General features: G+C 42.2%; 1 protein-coding gene across 2 annotated transcripts in view; it reads left to right on the top strand.

Moving 5' to 3' along the window:
- The window catches only part of CDKL5 (cyclin dependent kinase like 5), a 185,763-nt gene that overhangs the window by 154,286 nt on the left and 16,896 nt on the right, over positions 1 to 14,581 (top strand). For both annotated transcript variants that reach the window (XM_068533949.1, XM_068533950.1), the window contains exons 11-14: positions 970 to 1,121; positions 6,395 to 7,361; positions 12,085 to 12,186; positions 12,473 to 12,578. In XM_068533949.1, the coding sequence (XP_068390050.1) occupies positions 970 to 1,121; positions 6,395 to 7,361; positions 12,085 to 12,186; positions 12,473 to 12,578 (1,327 nt within the window). The remainder of the gene's footprint in view (positions 1 to 969; positions 1,122 to 6,394; positions 7,362 to 12,084; positions 12,187 to 12,472; positions 12,579 to 14,581) is intronic.

Genomic DNA, 14,581 nt, shown 5'->3' on the forward strand with positions numbered 1-14,581 from the left:
GGGAACTTATCCTATGCAAGGGATCATGGATATATGCAACGATTTCAGGTATACATCACAGCATTAATTATAATAGTGCAAAGTGGCAGCCACCTAAACATCCAACAATAAATCATTAAATAAATCATACCACAAACTTCCATGCAGTCATTTAAAACATGTTGTAAAGTTATTTGTTGCATCATTGTTCATAATAATAAAAGAAGGAAAACAAAATGCAGCCTAAGGTACGTCTAAAATTGAGGCTGTTTACTGATATGGAATGATCTCTTAAGATCTAACGTTGAGTGGAAAGAAAGCTAAGTACAGCCTATTGTGCGTATGCTGCTGTTTGGATAAAATAAAAGGAGCAGATAGAGATATATACAAAGTACCTGTTGGAAGGATTCACAAGATGCTGGTACCATGGGCTGCCTCCAGAGAGGAGGACAAGAAAAAGATGAAGAATGTATATTCTTTGATATGAATATATATACTTATTTAAAAATATATTTTAGGGAATTCCCTGGCAGTCCAGTGGTTAGGACTCCGCGCTTTCACTGCCGAGGGCTCGGGTTCGATCCCTGGTCAGGGAACTAAGATCTCACAAGCTGCATGGTGCGTCCAAAAATAAAATAAAAAATAAAAATATATTTTAGATGTTTAAATTATGTTGTAAAAAATGATTTTGATTAGTAAGTGCAGTATACAAAACTTATGTGTATAATATAAGCCAGATTTTATAAAAGAAAAAATATATACATGATATTTTTTAAAGGGCTGGGAGGGCATATTCCCAGAGGACAACAATGGTAAGGTTATGGGTGATTTAGATAGTCCTTTAAAAATTTTTTTTTTGGACTAAACTGTGTTTGCTAGATATTCTGCAATGACCATGCATTTCTTTTATAAGGAAAAGAAATATGGTTTTTATTACAATTTAAATTTGACTTTGTGATGTTCTTTCCAATCCTAACTTTGTTTCCTAAGAATTTACTGAAGTTGGACCCAGCTGACAGATACTTGACAGAACAGTGTTTGAATCACCCTACATTCCAAACCCAGAGACTTTTGGATCGCTCCCCTTCAAGGTCAGCAAAAAGAAAACCTTACCACGTGGAAAGCAGCACTTTGTCTAATAGGTAAATATTCCCTTTTAAGGAAATACAGATGCAGTATTGGTCTTACAAGTAGGTGGAGGAGGTGGCTGCTTAAATGATGCAATTAGAGAAAAGAAGGAAAGCCCTCCTTATTCAAAAATATCTTTCTTATGCTTATTGCATGATTCAGAACCATAATTAAAGAGTTGTGTGGGTCATAAAGACTTTCTTATCTTTTATAAGATTTTCCAAGGGAAACCTATGCATTCCCTGGGAAAGGTAGCATGGGTTAGCAACTAAGGGGGTTTCTGGCCTCATGAGCTAGAAGATCCTGTGTACATGGGACCCAGGGGTGATTCCTGGAGGAAGAAGGATGCGTGAGGGCAAAGGGATTCCTGAAGGGAGCGGAGGATGCCAAACACAGGTGGGTGGGAAGGCACCTAGGACAACCTTTGCAACTGAACCAAGTAGTTCTGGCTCCATAGCAAGGGCTTGTGTTTTTGTTGCTCCTGTCTTTTAATCATTGAGTTGAGAAATTAGTTTTTCATAAGAATAAGAATATAGAAATAGTAAAGTTAGTTTGGTAGATAGTGATTAAAATTGATGCTTTCTAATGTAATTTTCAGCATGATCTTTAAAAAAACATTTATTTCCTGGGGAGGGGGGGAGCAAGGAGGGGCACAAGGAGTTGGACCCTGCAATCAGGTTCTCTCTCCAAAAGTGACATTCCTTAATTCTGATGGCTGCATTTTCAGGGGCAGTGTCCTTCCTCTCCTTGTCTTCCTTCCTCTTCCAAGAAGCTGGTCTTGTCATCTAGCATTGCTTAAATTATGGAAGATAGGAAATAGTTCCTCTTATCTACTATTAGAAGAGAAGTAGAAAACAATAATTCTTAATATGAAGCTTTTTTTTTTTTTTATAGGGAGCATTTTCTTTTTTCAAATTTTATTTATTTATTTTATTTATGGCTGTGTTGGGTCTTCGTTTCTGTGCGAGGGCTCTCTCCAGTTGTGGCAAGCAGGGGCCACTCTTCATCGCGGTGCGCGGGCCTCTCACCATTGCGGCCTCTCCTGCCGCGGAGCACAGGCTCCAGACGCGCAGGCTCAGCAATCGTGGCTCACGGGCCCAGCCGCTCCGCGGCATGCGGGATCCTCCCAGACCAGGACTCGAACCCGTGTGCCCTGCACTGGCAGGCAGATTCTCAACCACTGCGCCACCAGGGAAGCCCTGAAGCTTTTCTTATATAAGTTTTTTCCCATGTCCCCCCTTCCTCTCCACGTAGAACAATTATTTTTAACCAATTGGAATTTTGAAAGCTTAAGACGTGGTACTTTTTAGATCTGTGAGTGCATCTATGAATAAGCAATAACCATTTACCCTGTATTTTCTCTGCTTAACTGCGATGGTGTGATTGTGTTTTATAGCTGTTCTCTATTTAAAATGAGTGGTTTGGTCATTGTTTCCCTCACATCTTATAAAACATTCTTACCTGTTTGTTTTCAAGGAGGCCTGGGAGATTCAAATTCAAATTCTATTTCACCAAGTTTGTGTTCACTTTGTTGTCAGTTTCCATGAGATCGGTGCACTAAGGCAAGGACCAGTATTCATCTTTCAGTTGCTCCTTTGAGTTTAGGAGGTTCACATTATGCCTGTGTCTTATCTGGGGTCACTCCCAGTTCAGGTGCTTTTGTCTCCCTTCTACCTTGATTGTCACTTGACTCCTCTAGTTTACATTTGCAAAGAAAAAGGATCTCGATAGAAAGTTCAGTAGACTGATGATAAATTTTTGATTTGTGCTGTAGTGATTGGTGGTATAACCATACCATAAAAGGAGGCCTGTGTATTCGTCCTGTAATGACTCACTTGGGAGAAATCCCCATGGGGGTCCATGGCTCTCCTTGGGAACCCTCTTCAGGGATCTGTCAAGGAGGATGTGTGTGGCCATGAGGATACGGTTCATATGGGTTCTTGAGGAGTCCTACAAAATCCCCTTTTGAAGCAGATGAGAATAAAAATTATAAGTAAATAAAAATCTCTGGAAGAATTTGTTTTCAGGTCTTGACATTGTATTAAATATATTAAGGAAACAGTCCTAAATGGTTTCTCTAGGAAAGAAACCATTAGCTCAGTTTACACGTATCTGGAAATATTTCTACTCCACGCTTGCCTATGGTCCATATTTCCTCCATGGAAGCTCTTGTTGGGGACACTAATTCCGCACAAACCATGGCTCCGTTGGACTTCCTAGCACCATTGTAGAGATGTTCAGGGCACCATATTGTGTTGGTGCCCTGCCTTGTCCCTGAGACACACCAGTATCCTCATACACATATCCTCACACACCCTGTCTTCTGTCTTCCACGTTCATGTCTCTGTAGGAGAGGCAGTGGACTCTGCATTACCTAGCCCTTGCCTAAGTCTCCTTCAGACTCTCCTGAGGTTCTGCTCACCTTGGACATGGTGGGATGGTGCTTCATCCTGCCACACAGTGCCCTCTCAGCAGTCCTGCTTCGCCAGTCTTCCCCATAAAAATGTAGTTTTGCATCTTTGATGTTTGGTTTGAAAAGTTATTTTAACTAGAAATTAACCATCTATTTATCCATCCTGCCAACCATTTAAGAAGGGTTTATATATAAAATCCTCTTAAGTGGTTGGCAGTTTAACACAGATTCCTTACAGTTGTATGTCAAAGAGATCTATGGAATTTCCAAAGCAGTTTTTTATTGTGCTTTGGCAGAGCTCCAATTTGAAGACAATATGATGCCCTTTCTATGAAGGAGTTGTGTGCAGAGCTCAGTGGCTTCAGGTTAATACCGAGACAGAAACTCTCAGAATAGCGGTTTAGGCACTTTGTACATTTATGGGAAACCTAACTCTGTGACAAATGTTTCCACCTTAACTTTATAGCCTCTCTTTTCACATTAGAAAGTATATCTTATGTTACTATGAATATGTTCTTCCTAACTTACGTAGGTTTGTGCTCCACATTGAGAGCAGCGTTTCCAAGAGTTTCAAAAGCTCTAGCAGGTATCTTCACTCTTCTCTACCTTTTTCTGGATGTTCTCTTTGGAGCTTTGGACATTTCACAACATCTGCATGAGTTATCTCTGCGATTACCCTCTCTAGGCCTGAAGGAGAAAGGGGAGGAAATAGGGTTGTGAGAGTCCAGGGGAGCCAGGCAGGGGAAACTATCCTGTGGGAGCTGTAATCTAGAGGCACAGCTATGATCTGAGTCAGGGAGCCACTGCCGGGGGAGACAGCCCCCAGCCCCTTGCACTGCTAAGCCCAGCTGGGAGTTAGGTGACAAGGGAGGCTGGGTGACACTCTGTAGTGTTGGGTTCCCCAGACCCAGGATGGGGCAGAGAGGAATGGAGAATGGATTGGGGGTTGGGCACGTGGGGAATAACCAACACACTTAGTCAGATCTATTTATGAGTGAGACTGTCTATCATCATTTGGGTTTTTTGAGAAGTTGCTGAGATATTTTAGTTACCAGGATATAAGTTGACAAACAACTCTAATGGTTTAAAACCTGAGATGAGGACTATCCTCTATAGATCTGGAGATAGACTCTGTTAACATCATTTAACAGAAAGTGAAACTTTCCTTTCTTTGTAATTTCTTTCTGGGTCTGGGGTCTGCCATTTAGTTAGCTCATATTTTTCTTTTTTAAACAAAATTCACATTTATTTAGGTTGAAATAAACTATACAAAATTGATTTTCTTCACCCAAAATAACAGCAATATTTTCTGTATTATTCCTAGATAAACCATAAAACACTTATTTTTGTAGGTTTTCTAGGTTTTGCTTGTAAATCAAGATGAGGCAGTGGATACGGTCATGGAAAAAGACAGAAGAAAACAGACAAATCAGTTGTCAGTATCCATGGCCTCTGATCCTGTCAGTTAGCTCATATTTAAGTGACCTTATTTAATGTTGCAATTTTTGTGACCCGATTGGGAGAGATATTAGTAAGTGCGTTTTGGAGATGAGGCCTTCCACACTATTACAGGCATGCTTGATATCAGATACTTTTTAACACTCCTCTGAAAGGTAGGAGGAAAGGATGAGGGCCTAAGGGCCCTTTGATGCCTGAACGAGTGGATTCTCATAGAGAAAATAGGAAGGCATAGTTTCACAGATTACCACTCTACAGGGGAAAAAAATGTGACTATTCCTCTAATTAGTGTGCAATGGGAACAAAACTCTCCCAGATCAAACCGTCTTTAGCAATAGCAATATATGCAGCAAATTTTTTGGAATGCATAGTAAAAAGGGAATTGTGTAAGTTATTGTTCATTTAAAAGCATTCTTACCTATCTCAAACCACAATTTGGTCCTTTAAATAGTTACAGTAGAACAAACTGACCTTGCTGCGATGTCAGCTTCAGCTTTCAAATAGAGGACAGGGTTTTCCTCAGGATTTATATTTTGTATTTTAAACCAAGTAGGAAATGAAGCTTTCAGTCCTAAAGATTTCAGTCCAAAGGAAGCCTCAGCCCATTTGGAACAATGAAGTGTGAAATGAAGAAGAGAATAAATTGTGTCTTTTGGAGAGAAATTACCTGTTTAGATCCCTGTGATCCAGTTAGAGACATGCTCCTGTTTAGTGTACAGGAGGTATCTGACACTGACATGCCCCGAGTATTGCCGCTTCTCTAATACATAAACGTTGATCATCATGTTTTCCAACAAACCTCACTAGGCAGTTCACACGTCTTTTCAGAGTATCATTTTCTTTTCTTGAGTACCTTGGTAGAATTCTCATTCGTTGATTATACAGGCTAAAGACAAAAGAGACATTGGTGCTTGTGTGTATGTGCTGTGAGTGTGTATCTCTGAGGCAGGCTGTGAGTTTTACGAATAAAAACGAAGTTCAAGGAACACAGTGATCTGCAAGTCTCAATGTCTCCTTCTGATGTTCAAGCAGAGAAAGAGTTATAAAGAGTTTGTGTATAGCTCAGCCCTCTTCTTCTTTGCAGGCTTTCTATAGCACACACCCATGTGAGCACCAACATAGCAAAAGCAAGTTTGCCCAGATTATCAGTTAGAAGCTGTGTTGGCAGTAAGTTAGCTGAGCATTTAAGAATGCCAAAGCACTTCATCAGGACCAGTGCTTTGTGGCAGGGTGACTTGATCTAAGCAACTTACTTCTTATTGATAGATTACGTGTTATTTATAGTCATATGTTTGCGAGAGTTACTGTTTTTAGTCTTTGCAGTGTTTTAGATATTTGTTCTTTTTTGTTTTAGTGATACTTTTTGTGCGTCTGCTCTTGAGGGAAACTGATATACTTCTTTCGTTTTTGACATAGAAACCAAGCCAGCAAAAGTGCGGCTTTGCAGTCTCATCACAGATCTAACAGCAAGGACATCCAGAACCTAGGTGTGGGTCTGCCCCGGGCTGACGAAGGTCTTCCTGCCAACGAAAGCTTCCTGAACGGAAACCTTGCTGGAGCTACTCTTAGTCCCATGCACACCAAAACCTACCAAGCGGGCAGCCAGCCTGGGTCTACCAGCAAAGATCTGACCAACAACAACATACCACACCTTCTCAGCCCAAAAGAAGCCAAATCAAAGACAGAGTTTGATTTTAATATTGACCCAAAGCCTTCGGAAGGCCCGGGCACGAAGTACCTCAAGTCAAGCAGCAGATCTCAGCAGAACCGGCACTCATTTATGGAAAGTTCTCAGAGCAAAGCCGGGACGCTGCAGCCCAGTGAAAAGCAGAGTCGGCATAGCTACATCGACACCATTCCCCAGTCCTCCAGGAGTCCTTCCTATAGGACCAAGGCCAAAAGCCATGGGGCATTGAGTGACTCCAAGTCTGTGAGCAACCTTTCCGAAGCCAGGGCCCAGATCACAGAGTCCAGTACCAGTAGGTACTTCCCATCCAGCTGTTTGGACTTGAACTCTCCCACCAGCCCAACCCTCACCAGGCACAGCGACACAAGAACTTTGCTCAGCCCCTCGGGGAGAAATAACCGAAGTGAGGGCACTCTTGACTCACGCCGAACCACAACCAGGCATTCTAAGACGATGGAGGAGTTGAAGCTGCCCGAACACATGGACAGCAGCCATTCCCATTCACTGTCTGCGCCTCATGAATCCTTTTCGTATGGGCTTGGCTACACCAGCCCCTTCTCCTCCCAGCAGCGTCCACACAGGCATTCCATGTATGTGACCCGGGACAAAGTGAGAGCCAAAGGCTTGGACGGAAGCTTGAGCGTAGGGCAAGGGATGGCGGCCAGAGCCAACAGCCTGCAGCTCTTATCACCTCAGGTACAACTTAGGACCTTGACCAGATCTGTCGGCTCATCATGGGAAGGTGGTGCAGGGATGTGATGGGGTCAGTGTGCAGTTGTCCCTACTGCAGGAGGTCATACTTTCTTGATAGGACACATTTAAGGAAGCAATATTTGAAGGACTAATCTGTTAAAACATTTTTTTTTAGTTTTTTAAGCTAATTGTTGAGTACTCAACACAGAAAGCTTGTTTTTCAAAATCTGTTTCCTTTCTTAAATGTTCCTTTCTGGCATATTTTGTTCATATTTTGTCCTATTTTTTTTCATTTATTTTTTATTGAAGTATAGTTGAATTACAATGTGTTAATTATTGCTGTACAGCAAAGTGACTCAGTTATACATACATATACATTCTTTTTCATATTCTTTTCCATTATGGTTTATCACAGGATATTGAATATAGTTCCCTGTGCTGTACAGTAGGACCTTGTTGTTTATCCATTCTGTATATACCAGTTTGCATCTGCTAATCCCAAACTCCAAATCCAACCCTCTCTCACCTCCCTCCCCCTTGGCAACCACCAGTCTGTCCTCTATGTCCCTGATTTTGTTTCTGTTTCATAGATAGGTTCATTTGTGTCATATTTTAGATTCCACATGTAAGTGATATCATATGGTATTTGTCTTTCTCCTTCTGACTTACTTCACTTAATATGATACTCTCTGGTTGCATCCCTGTTGCTGCAAATGGCATTATTTCATTCTTTTTTATGGCTGAGTAGTATTCCATTGTATATATGTACCGCATCTTCTTTATCCATTCATCTGTCGATAGACATTTAGGTTGTTTCCATGTCTTGGCTATTGTGAATAGTGCTGCTGTGAACATATGGGTGCATGTATCTTTTTGGATTAGAGTTTTGTCTGTATACGTGCCCAGGAGTGGGATTGCTGGATCATATGGTAATTCTATTTTTACTTTTCTGAGGAACCTCCATACTGTTTTCCACAGTGGCTGCACCAACTTACATTCCCAGTAACAGTGTAGGAGGGTTCCCTTTTCTCCACACCCTCTCCAGCATTTGTTATTTGTAGACTTTTTATTGATGGCCATTCTGACCGACATGAGGTAGTACCTAATTGTAGCTTTGATTTGCATTAGAGAATCCTATTTTGATTTATTACAGAATTCATCAGCTATATGGGTTAGTTTTTAATTTTCTCAAAATTCATTGTGAATTCATGGGTATTTTCTCTAATCTCTCCAAACCACATTTGCTTAAATCAAACCCTTTTGCTAATACCTTACTTGATATCTTAACTGAATTGAAAAGTTTTAAATTTATCCAGAGCTATAGGTAAATATAACTTCAGGCCAGGATAAATGCTAATTTTCAGTCTTTTGGGTTGTTTTTAAATCTCAAGGCAATGTTTTTAGCATAATGCTCCCTCTATCTTATTGATCTTCAGACTCTAGAACTGACACTAACCTGTTTAAAAGAAGCAGCATTCTTGTAACAGAACACATATTTTTAAAATTATATTTTTGTGATATGAAACATTCACCTGCATCAAAGAAATGAAGGTGGAGAAAAACCAGTGTTAGAAGACGGAAAGACTGTCATGTAGGACAAGTACTCTCCTTTTAGAGGATACAAAAATTGGTTCATCAGCGTGTGTCAGAGCTCCAGAAAATAAGATGGTCTGTGCAGTGGGAAGCTTAGCAAGATGAGTGCTGGGGAGGGGGAGACTGTCAGTAACTGAGCAGTTGGTGTAGCAAAGCAGCTAAGATCTTGAGCTGGAAAGCCAGGCAGATCTTGAGCTGGAAAGCCAGGCAGCCAGTCCTGCAGTGTGCTTCGAACTCTGTAAATTTGGGGAAGTGATATAATCTTTCTGTGCCTTGATTCCTCATCTGAGTGTTATTGTGAGGATTAAACATGGTGTATAAAGCACTGTGTGCCCTATGCCGGGCACAGAGTAAATGTCTTCGTTGTTGCTTCTGCTTCTGGGATGATGGGGGCTGTTCTTTAGACACCGAATACCTTCTCTATGCTGGGTATTCTTGGGCACTCAAAGGAGTCTGAGGCAGGGTTCTTGCTCTTGAGAAATTTATCTTCTCTCAAGGAAGATTAAATTATACATGATAAAAATGAAATAATTAAGAACCAGATTTCTGTGGCACTGCCTATAAAAGGTACTTGAGGACAGGGAGAGATCATTGTGAGCAGGAGCAGTCAGAAATGGCTTTAGGAGCAACTGAAGGTCTTGCTTAGAGCTCAGATGTGGAGAGAGGTTTTGTGGCGAAAGGATGAAGACGTATTCAGGCATTTACTGAGCTAGGCACAATGATAGGCTCTGATGAAAAAGATGTGGTCCCCGTCCTCTTAGAATGTATGGGCTGGAGATGGTGGGATGACACTTGCCAGTAGATAGGTGGTAATAATACTGTAAGGCTGCATGCCCACACTGTGCTAGAGCTGTGTGCACCGCAGGGGCAGAGGGGAGTGGCACAGTCCCAGCGGGGGGTTGTAGGAGGCCCCCAGGGGGCAGGGGTGGAATCTGAGCAGAAACTTCTGAGATGTTGGGGGTTTCACCAGTGGAAGAAAGTAGAGTGGACATCAGGAAAGAGGCTCGAGGGAGGGCCAAAAAGGATATCTGGAAGTTAAGGAGGATAATTGAGACCTTAAGTAGCATGGTGAGTTGTGGGATTGCAACTTGGGCCACGTGGCTGGAGTGAAAAAAATGCAAGATTTAGAGTGGCTTTTGCAATAATCCAAGCATGGGGTGAGGAGAATATGTTCTGGACTAAGTCAGTGCCAGTGGGAAGACAGAGAAAGAGTGGGTCTAAAGACTCCTCAGAAATAGAAACGGGACTTGTGAATTGAAGGATTGAATATAGAAAAAAGGAAGCCTTCAAGGTTTCTCTTCTAGGATCTCCTTTTCAGAGTAGAAGAGAGGACTTGAAGTCACCTCATTCAACCCCTCTATTGCACAGATGAGCATGCTGAGGCTCTGAGAGGTTGGGTGGATTGCCCAAGTTTACCCAACTAGTTCAGGGTGGAGCTGGGATGCTGAGGCAATGTCCAGGTCCCTAGGCCAGAGCTTTTTGCATCATGTCATGCTGACATATTGAGGTTGAAGCGTGACCCTGGGCCCCTATGCAGAGATGTTCTCCACGAGGTTGGAAAGACTGTCTGGGGCCCAGGTGAGAGGAGGGGTAGGAGATGTCATGACTGGAGTCAGAGCAGTCGGAGGAGGAGCCCCTCTAGAGAGAAGGGATCATTTAGGGCCTAGAAAGATGTCTAGAGTCTGGCAGCTACACATAGATGTTACATGGAGGTCAAAGCCAGTAAAGTGTGTTAGCATTAAGCATAGTGTAAATAGAGAAGAAGTTAAAAAAAAAAAACTATACCTTGGAAAATGGACAAATGGACTGGCTCTCTGAGAGTGCTAGAGAAAAGGCTTCATGAACATGGTGGAAATAAGCTAATTATAAAACAATAACTGTCGGCTAAACACAGATCCAACTGTTGCTGAATTTTAAGTCCAGTTCAGGAAATGCAGTACCAAGCTGCAAGAAAGTACAAGTTTAAAGGCACAAAGATGGCAGATTGGCTTGACAAGTAACTGAAGCTGTGAATAATGATGGGAATCACTCCCTTGCAAAGTGCTGTAGGCACCTTCAAGAGCAAGGGGACTGGACTGGCTCTGTCACTTAGAGTTTATGTTCGATGTAGAGGTCTTTGTAAACAATGCAGGTGATAAAATTCAAATGAGATCTTGTCACAAAGTAGAAAGAAGAAAGGCTACATTGGATAATTTCCTGCCCAGAATCCTTTCGTAGTACATTTGGGGAGTGAGGGGAAGAAAGAGAAAATCATATTTTAAATTTTAAATAAGCCGTTTTTGACACACCATGTAAGGCTCAAAATAATACTCTTTCTGTGCATAATATACAGATATGCAATTCAGCTAACTCCTCTGAATGGCTTGGTAATTTTATTCCTTAATCTTTTTTTTCTGAGGGTAGAAAATGCTACTTTTCCCCTCAGTGAACACCACTGTGGACCAAGGCTGCTTTTAGCTTGTGACTCACTTCCTTGAGAGAAATAGGTAGTGTCTCCGGAGATGAGTGCTGTCGTGATTATTAAGAAAATACATGAAGTATAAGTACTGTTATCCTAGAGAAGATTAAGACGAGAACTTAAGTACAAAAACTACAGTAGTTAGGGAGTTTTTAAGACAGAAATTATTAAGGGTACTGATTCAATTCCTTGATATATCCAAAGAACGTTTGTTTTCATCTTAATCTGCCATGTAAGTCCTTCATGAAAAATAATTTTGCATCTGTAGTTCTTTTTTGAGAACTCAGCCTAAAATCTGCTAGAGAAATTTTGGATTAACTAACAGAATCTCTATTCTAATTGAGTGCTGCTCAGACCATGACTTTCTATATATTAGGAAGATAATTTTCTTTGTTTTTAATAATTAATTGAACTATTTTCAGAGTAATTCATTCCCTGCTTGCATTAACTTTAATGAGAATTTCACTTTCCATCTGTGTGACACTTGTTTGACTTATTTTACATTCATCAGATGATTCACTCTTTTATGGGACAATTTGTGTTTTAACCAATTCACATTTTTAATTTTAGCCAGTTAAGGTACTGGTTATACCAAATAAAACCCATGGCAATTTAGGTGATTTTCATCCCTAGGAACAGGACACTCTTATAAATCCTTTGAAATTTGACTTCCAGCCCGGAGAGCAACTCCCTCCAGAGATGACTGTGGCGCGATCTTCCGTTAAGGAGTCCTCCAGAGAAGGCACCTCTTCATTCCATGCACGGCAGAAGTCTGAGGTCTGAATTTTCTAGAGCTGCTACCTTTTACAGTAGAACATGTCTGTAAAGATTGGTCCCTCAACACCATTACAGTCTATCTTTTAAGATTTATTCGTACCCAATCTCCCACAGATAATTCGAACTGGCTTATAAAGTAAGCAGTTTTCCTCATGCCATAATTCTGAGTTTTCTCTTAAATAGATCCCGGAGTAAATTATAGATCAATTAGGCACTGTTCTACGTTCACAGGCTACCTCATTATCTCTCTGTTGTTTACTTTTTATAAACCTATTTTTTATCTCAGGGTGGAGCGTATCATGACCCCCACTCTGATGATGGCACTGTCCCCAAAGAAAACAGACACCTGTACAATGATCCTGTTCCGAGGAGAGTTGGCAGCTTCTACCGAGGTAAACCCAGCTCCTAGCACCCATCAGGGTCCTCTCTTCTCTCCCCCTCACTACACATCCAGGCTGCACTCTCCCCTACATTTCACTGCCCTGACTTCCGGTAAGCGTCATTCTTACCTGCACTACTGCCTTCCACCTCATCTCCCTGCCTTGGTTCCTGCTGTCTTAGTTCAGACCCTTGTGGCTTCTGACTTGGGTACTTTGAGTAGCCTCCCAACTGCTCTCCCTATCTCTAAGGTCACCATCAAAACGGTCCCTGGAATGATCCTTCTGAAGCTGTGTTCTGACCACACCACTCATTCATTCGATTAAGTCATAACATATATATTTTAAAATTTATTTATTTTTGGCTGCGTCAGGTCTTAGTTGTGGCATGCGGGATCTTTCTTTGCGGCACACAGGCTCTTCACTGCGGCGCGGGGGCTTCTCTCTAGTTGTTGCGCGTAGGCTCCAGAGCGCGTGGACTCTGTAGTTGCAGCGCGCAGGCTTAGTTGCCCTGTGGCATGTGGGATCTTAGCTCCCCGACCAGGAATCGAACCTGCATCCCCTGCATTGGAAGGCGGATTCTTAACCACTGGACCACCAGGGAAGTCCCAAGTCATAAAATATTTATCGATGTCACTTGTATGTCTGACACTTCTAATTTAGAACGTCAGTGAACAAGACAGCCAAAGGTCTCCACCCTCACAGAGCTCACATTCTCATGAGAGAGCAACACTAAATGTAATAATTACATAGAGCAGTAAAAGATAATAAATGCTACAGGGAAAAAAATATAGCAGGGCAATCCATTGCCTCCACCCCAGCCCCAGTCCTCTATCTCTCATCTGCTGAGAGTCCTCTGGCGACTTCGCATTGGCATCAGGACAAAATCTGAGTTCCCTAAGATGGCATTCTAGACTTTCTGTGCCCTGGCCCTTGCTATCCTCTCCAGCTCCTCCTCCTCCACTCTGGTGCCCAGCCTGTGGGACTCACACAGGCCGTGCCCTCCTCTGACCTGAATGCAGTACTCCCCCTGCTTGGACAACTTGTTTCTGTCCCTTTTGAGATTCTGCTTTGAGGTCCTCTGCAGTGTGATGGCTTCCCTGCCCACCTAGGTGAAGTGAAGTGTTTCCTCTTTTGTTCCGCCCATGGCCCTCTGTCTCTAACATGACACACACCAACCACATGGTACTGATTCTTTGTTTACATTTCTCTCTCACAAGGTTACAAGGCCCTTTACCTTTTCCTCTTTTACCCTCATTGACTAGCACACTGCCTGGCAGTTTCATAAATATTTGTTGATTGGATGAAAGAAAATCTTCAAGTGTACTTGCATGACCTTAAAAATGTGCTTTGATGTTTGACAACTATAACAGATGTTTCAGTGGCTGAATGGATTTAGGAGAGATTGAGAGAGAAAGGTTTCACCTTTAAGGAGCTATGTAGTAATAGAGTGGGAGCCCCCAGGAATCCCCAGCCCCTAGTGGTGAGACTGGCAGTAAGCCCACTCGGTAAGCCTCCTGAGTCCGTGAGGCTCAGCTTCTCAAAGCCTCCTTCAAGGGTCACCACGACCTTCTACAGCTGCCACATCCACATTGCCCAGCTTCTCGTTATTCTGTTGATCTGGGAGGACAGCTGGAAAGGGCAGGAACTGGGGGGTAACACGGACAACCGCTTGGTCATTTTAACTAGGAACCTGAGCTAAATGAATGCATACAAGTGTTATGCAGGACCTAATGTATATTGAATGATTAGGCTACTCTGTTCCCTCCTAGCCCAACCTTTGAGAAAAGAATAAGGCATTGAATATGCCTTTTGATGCATTTATTATTCTTTTTTCTGATGCCATGGTTACTTTAGAACCTTATGGGACTAAAACTTTAATTCAGATTAAAGTTAATTAAACATGGGACTTCCCTGGTGGCACAGTGGTTAAGAATCCGTCTGCCAATGCAGGGGACACGGGTTCGAGCCCTGGTCCGCGAAGATCACACATGCTGCGGAGCAACTAAGCCCATGCG

The sequence above is a fragment of the Eschrichtius robustus genome, chromosome X (assembly GCF_028021215.1).
Source record: "Eschrichtius robustus isolate mEscRob2 chromosome X, mEscRob2.pri, whole genome shotgun sequence".
NCBI lineage: Eukaryota > Metazoa > Chordata > Mammalia > Artiodactyla > Eschrichtiidae > Eschrichtius > Eschrichtius robustus.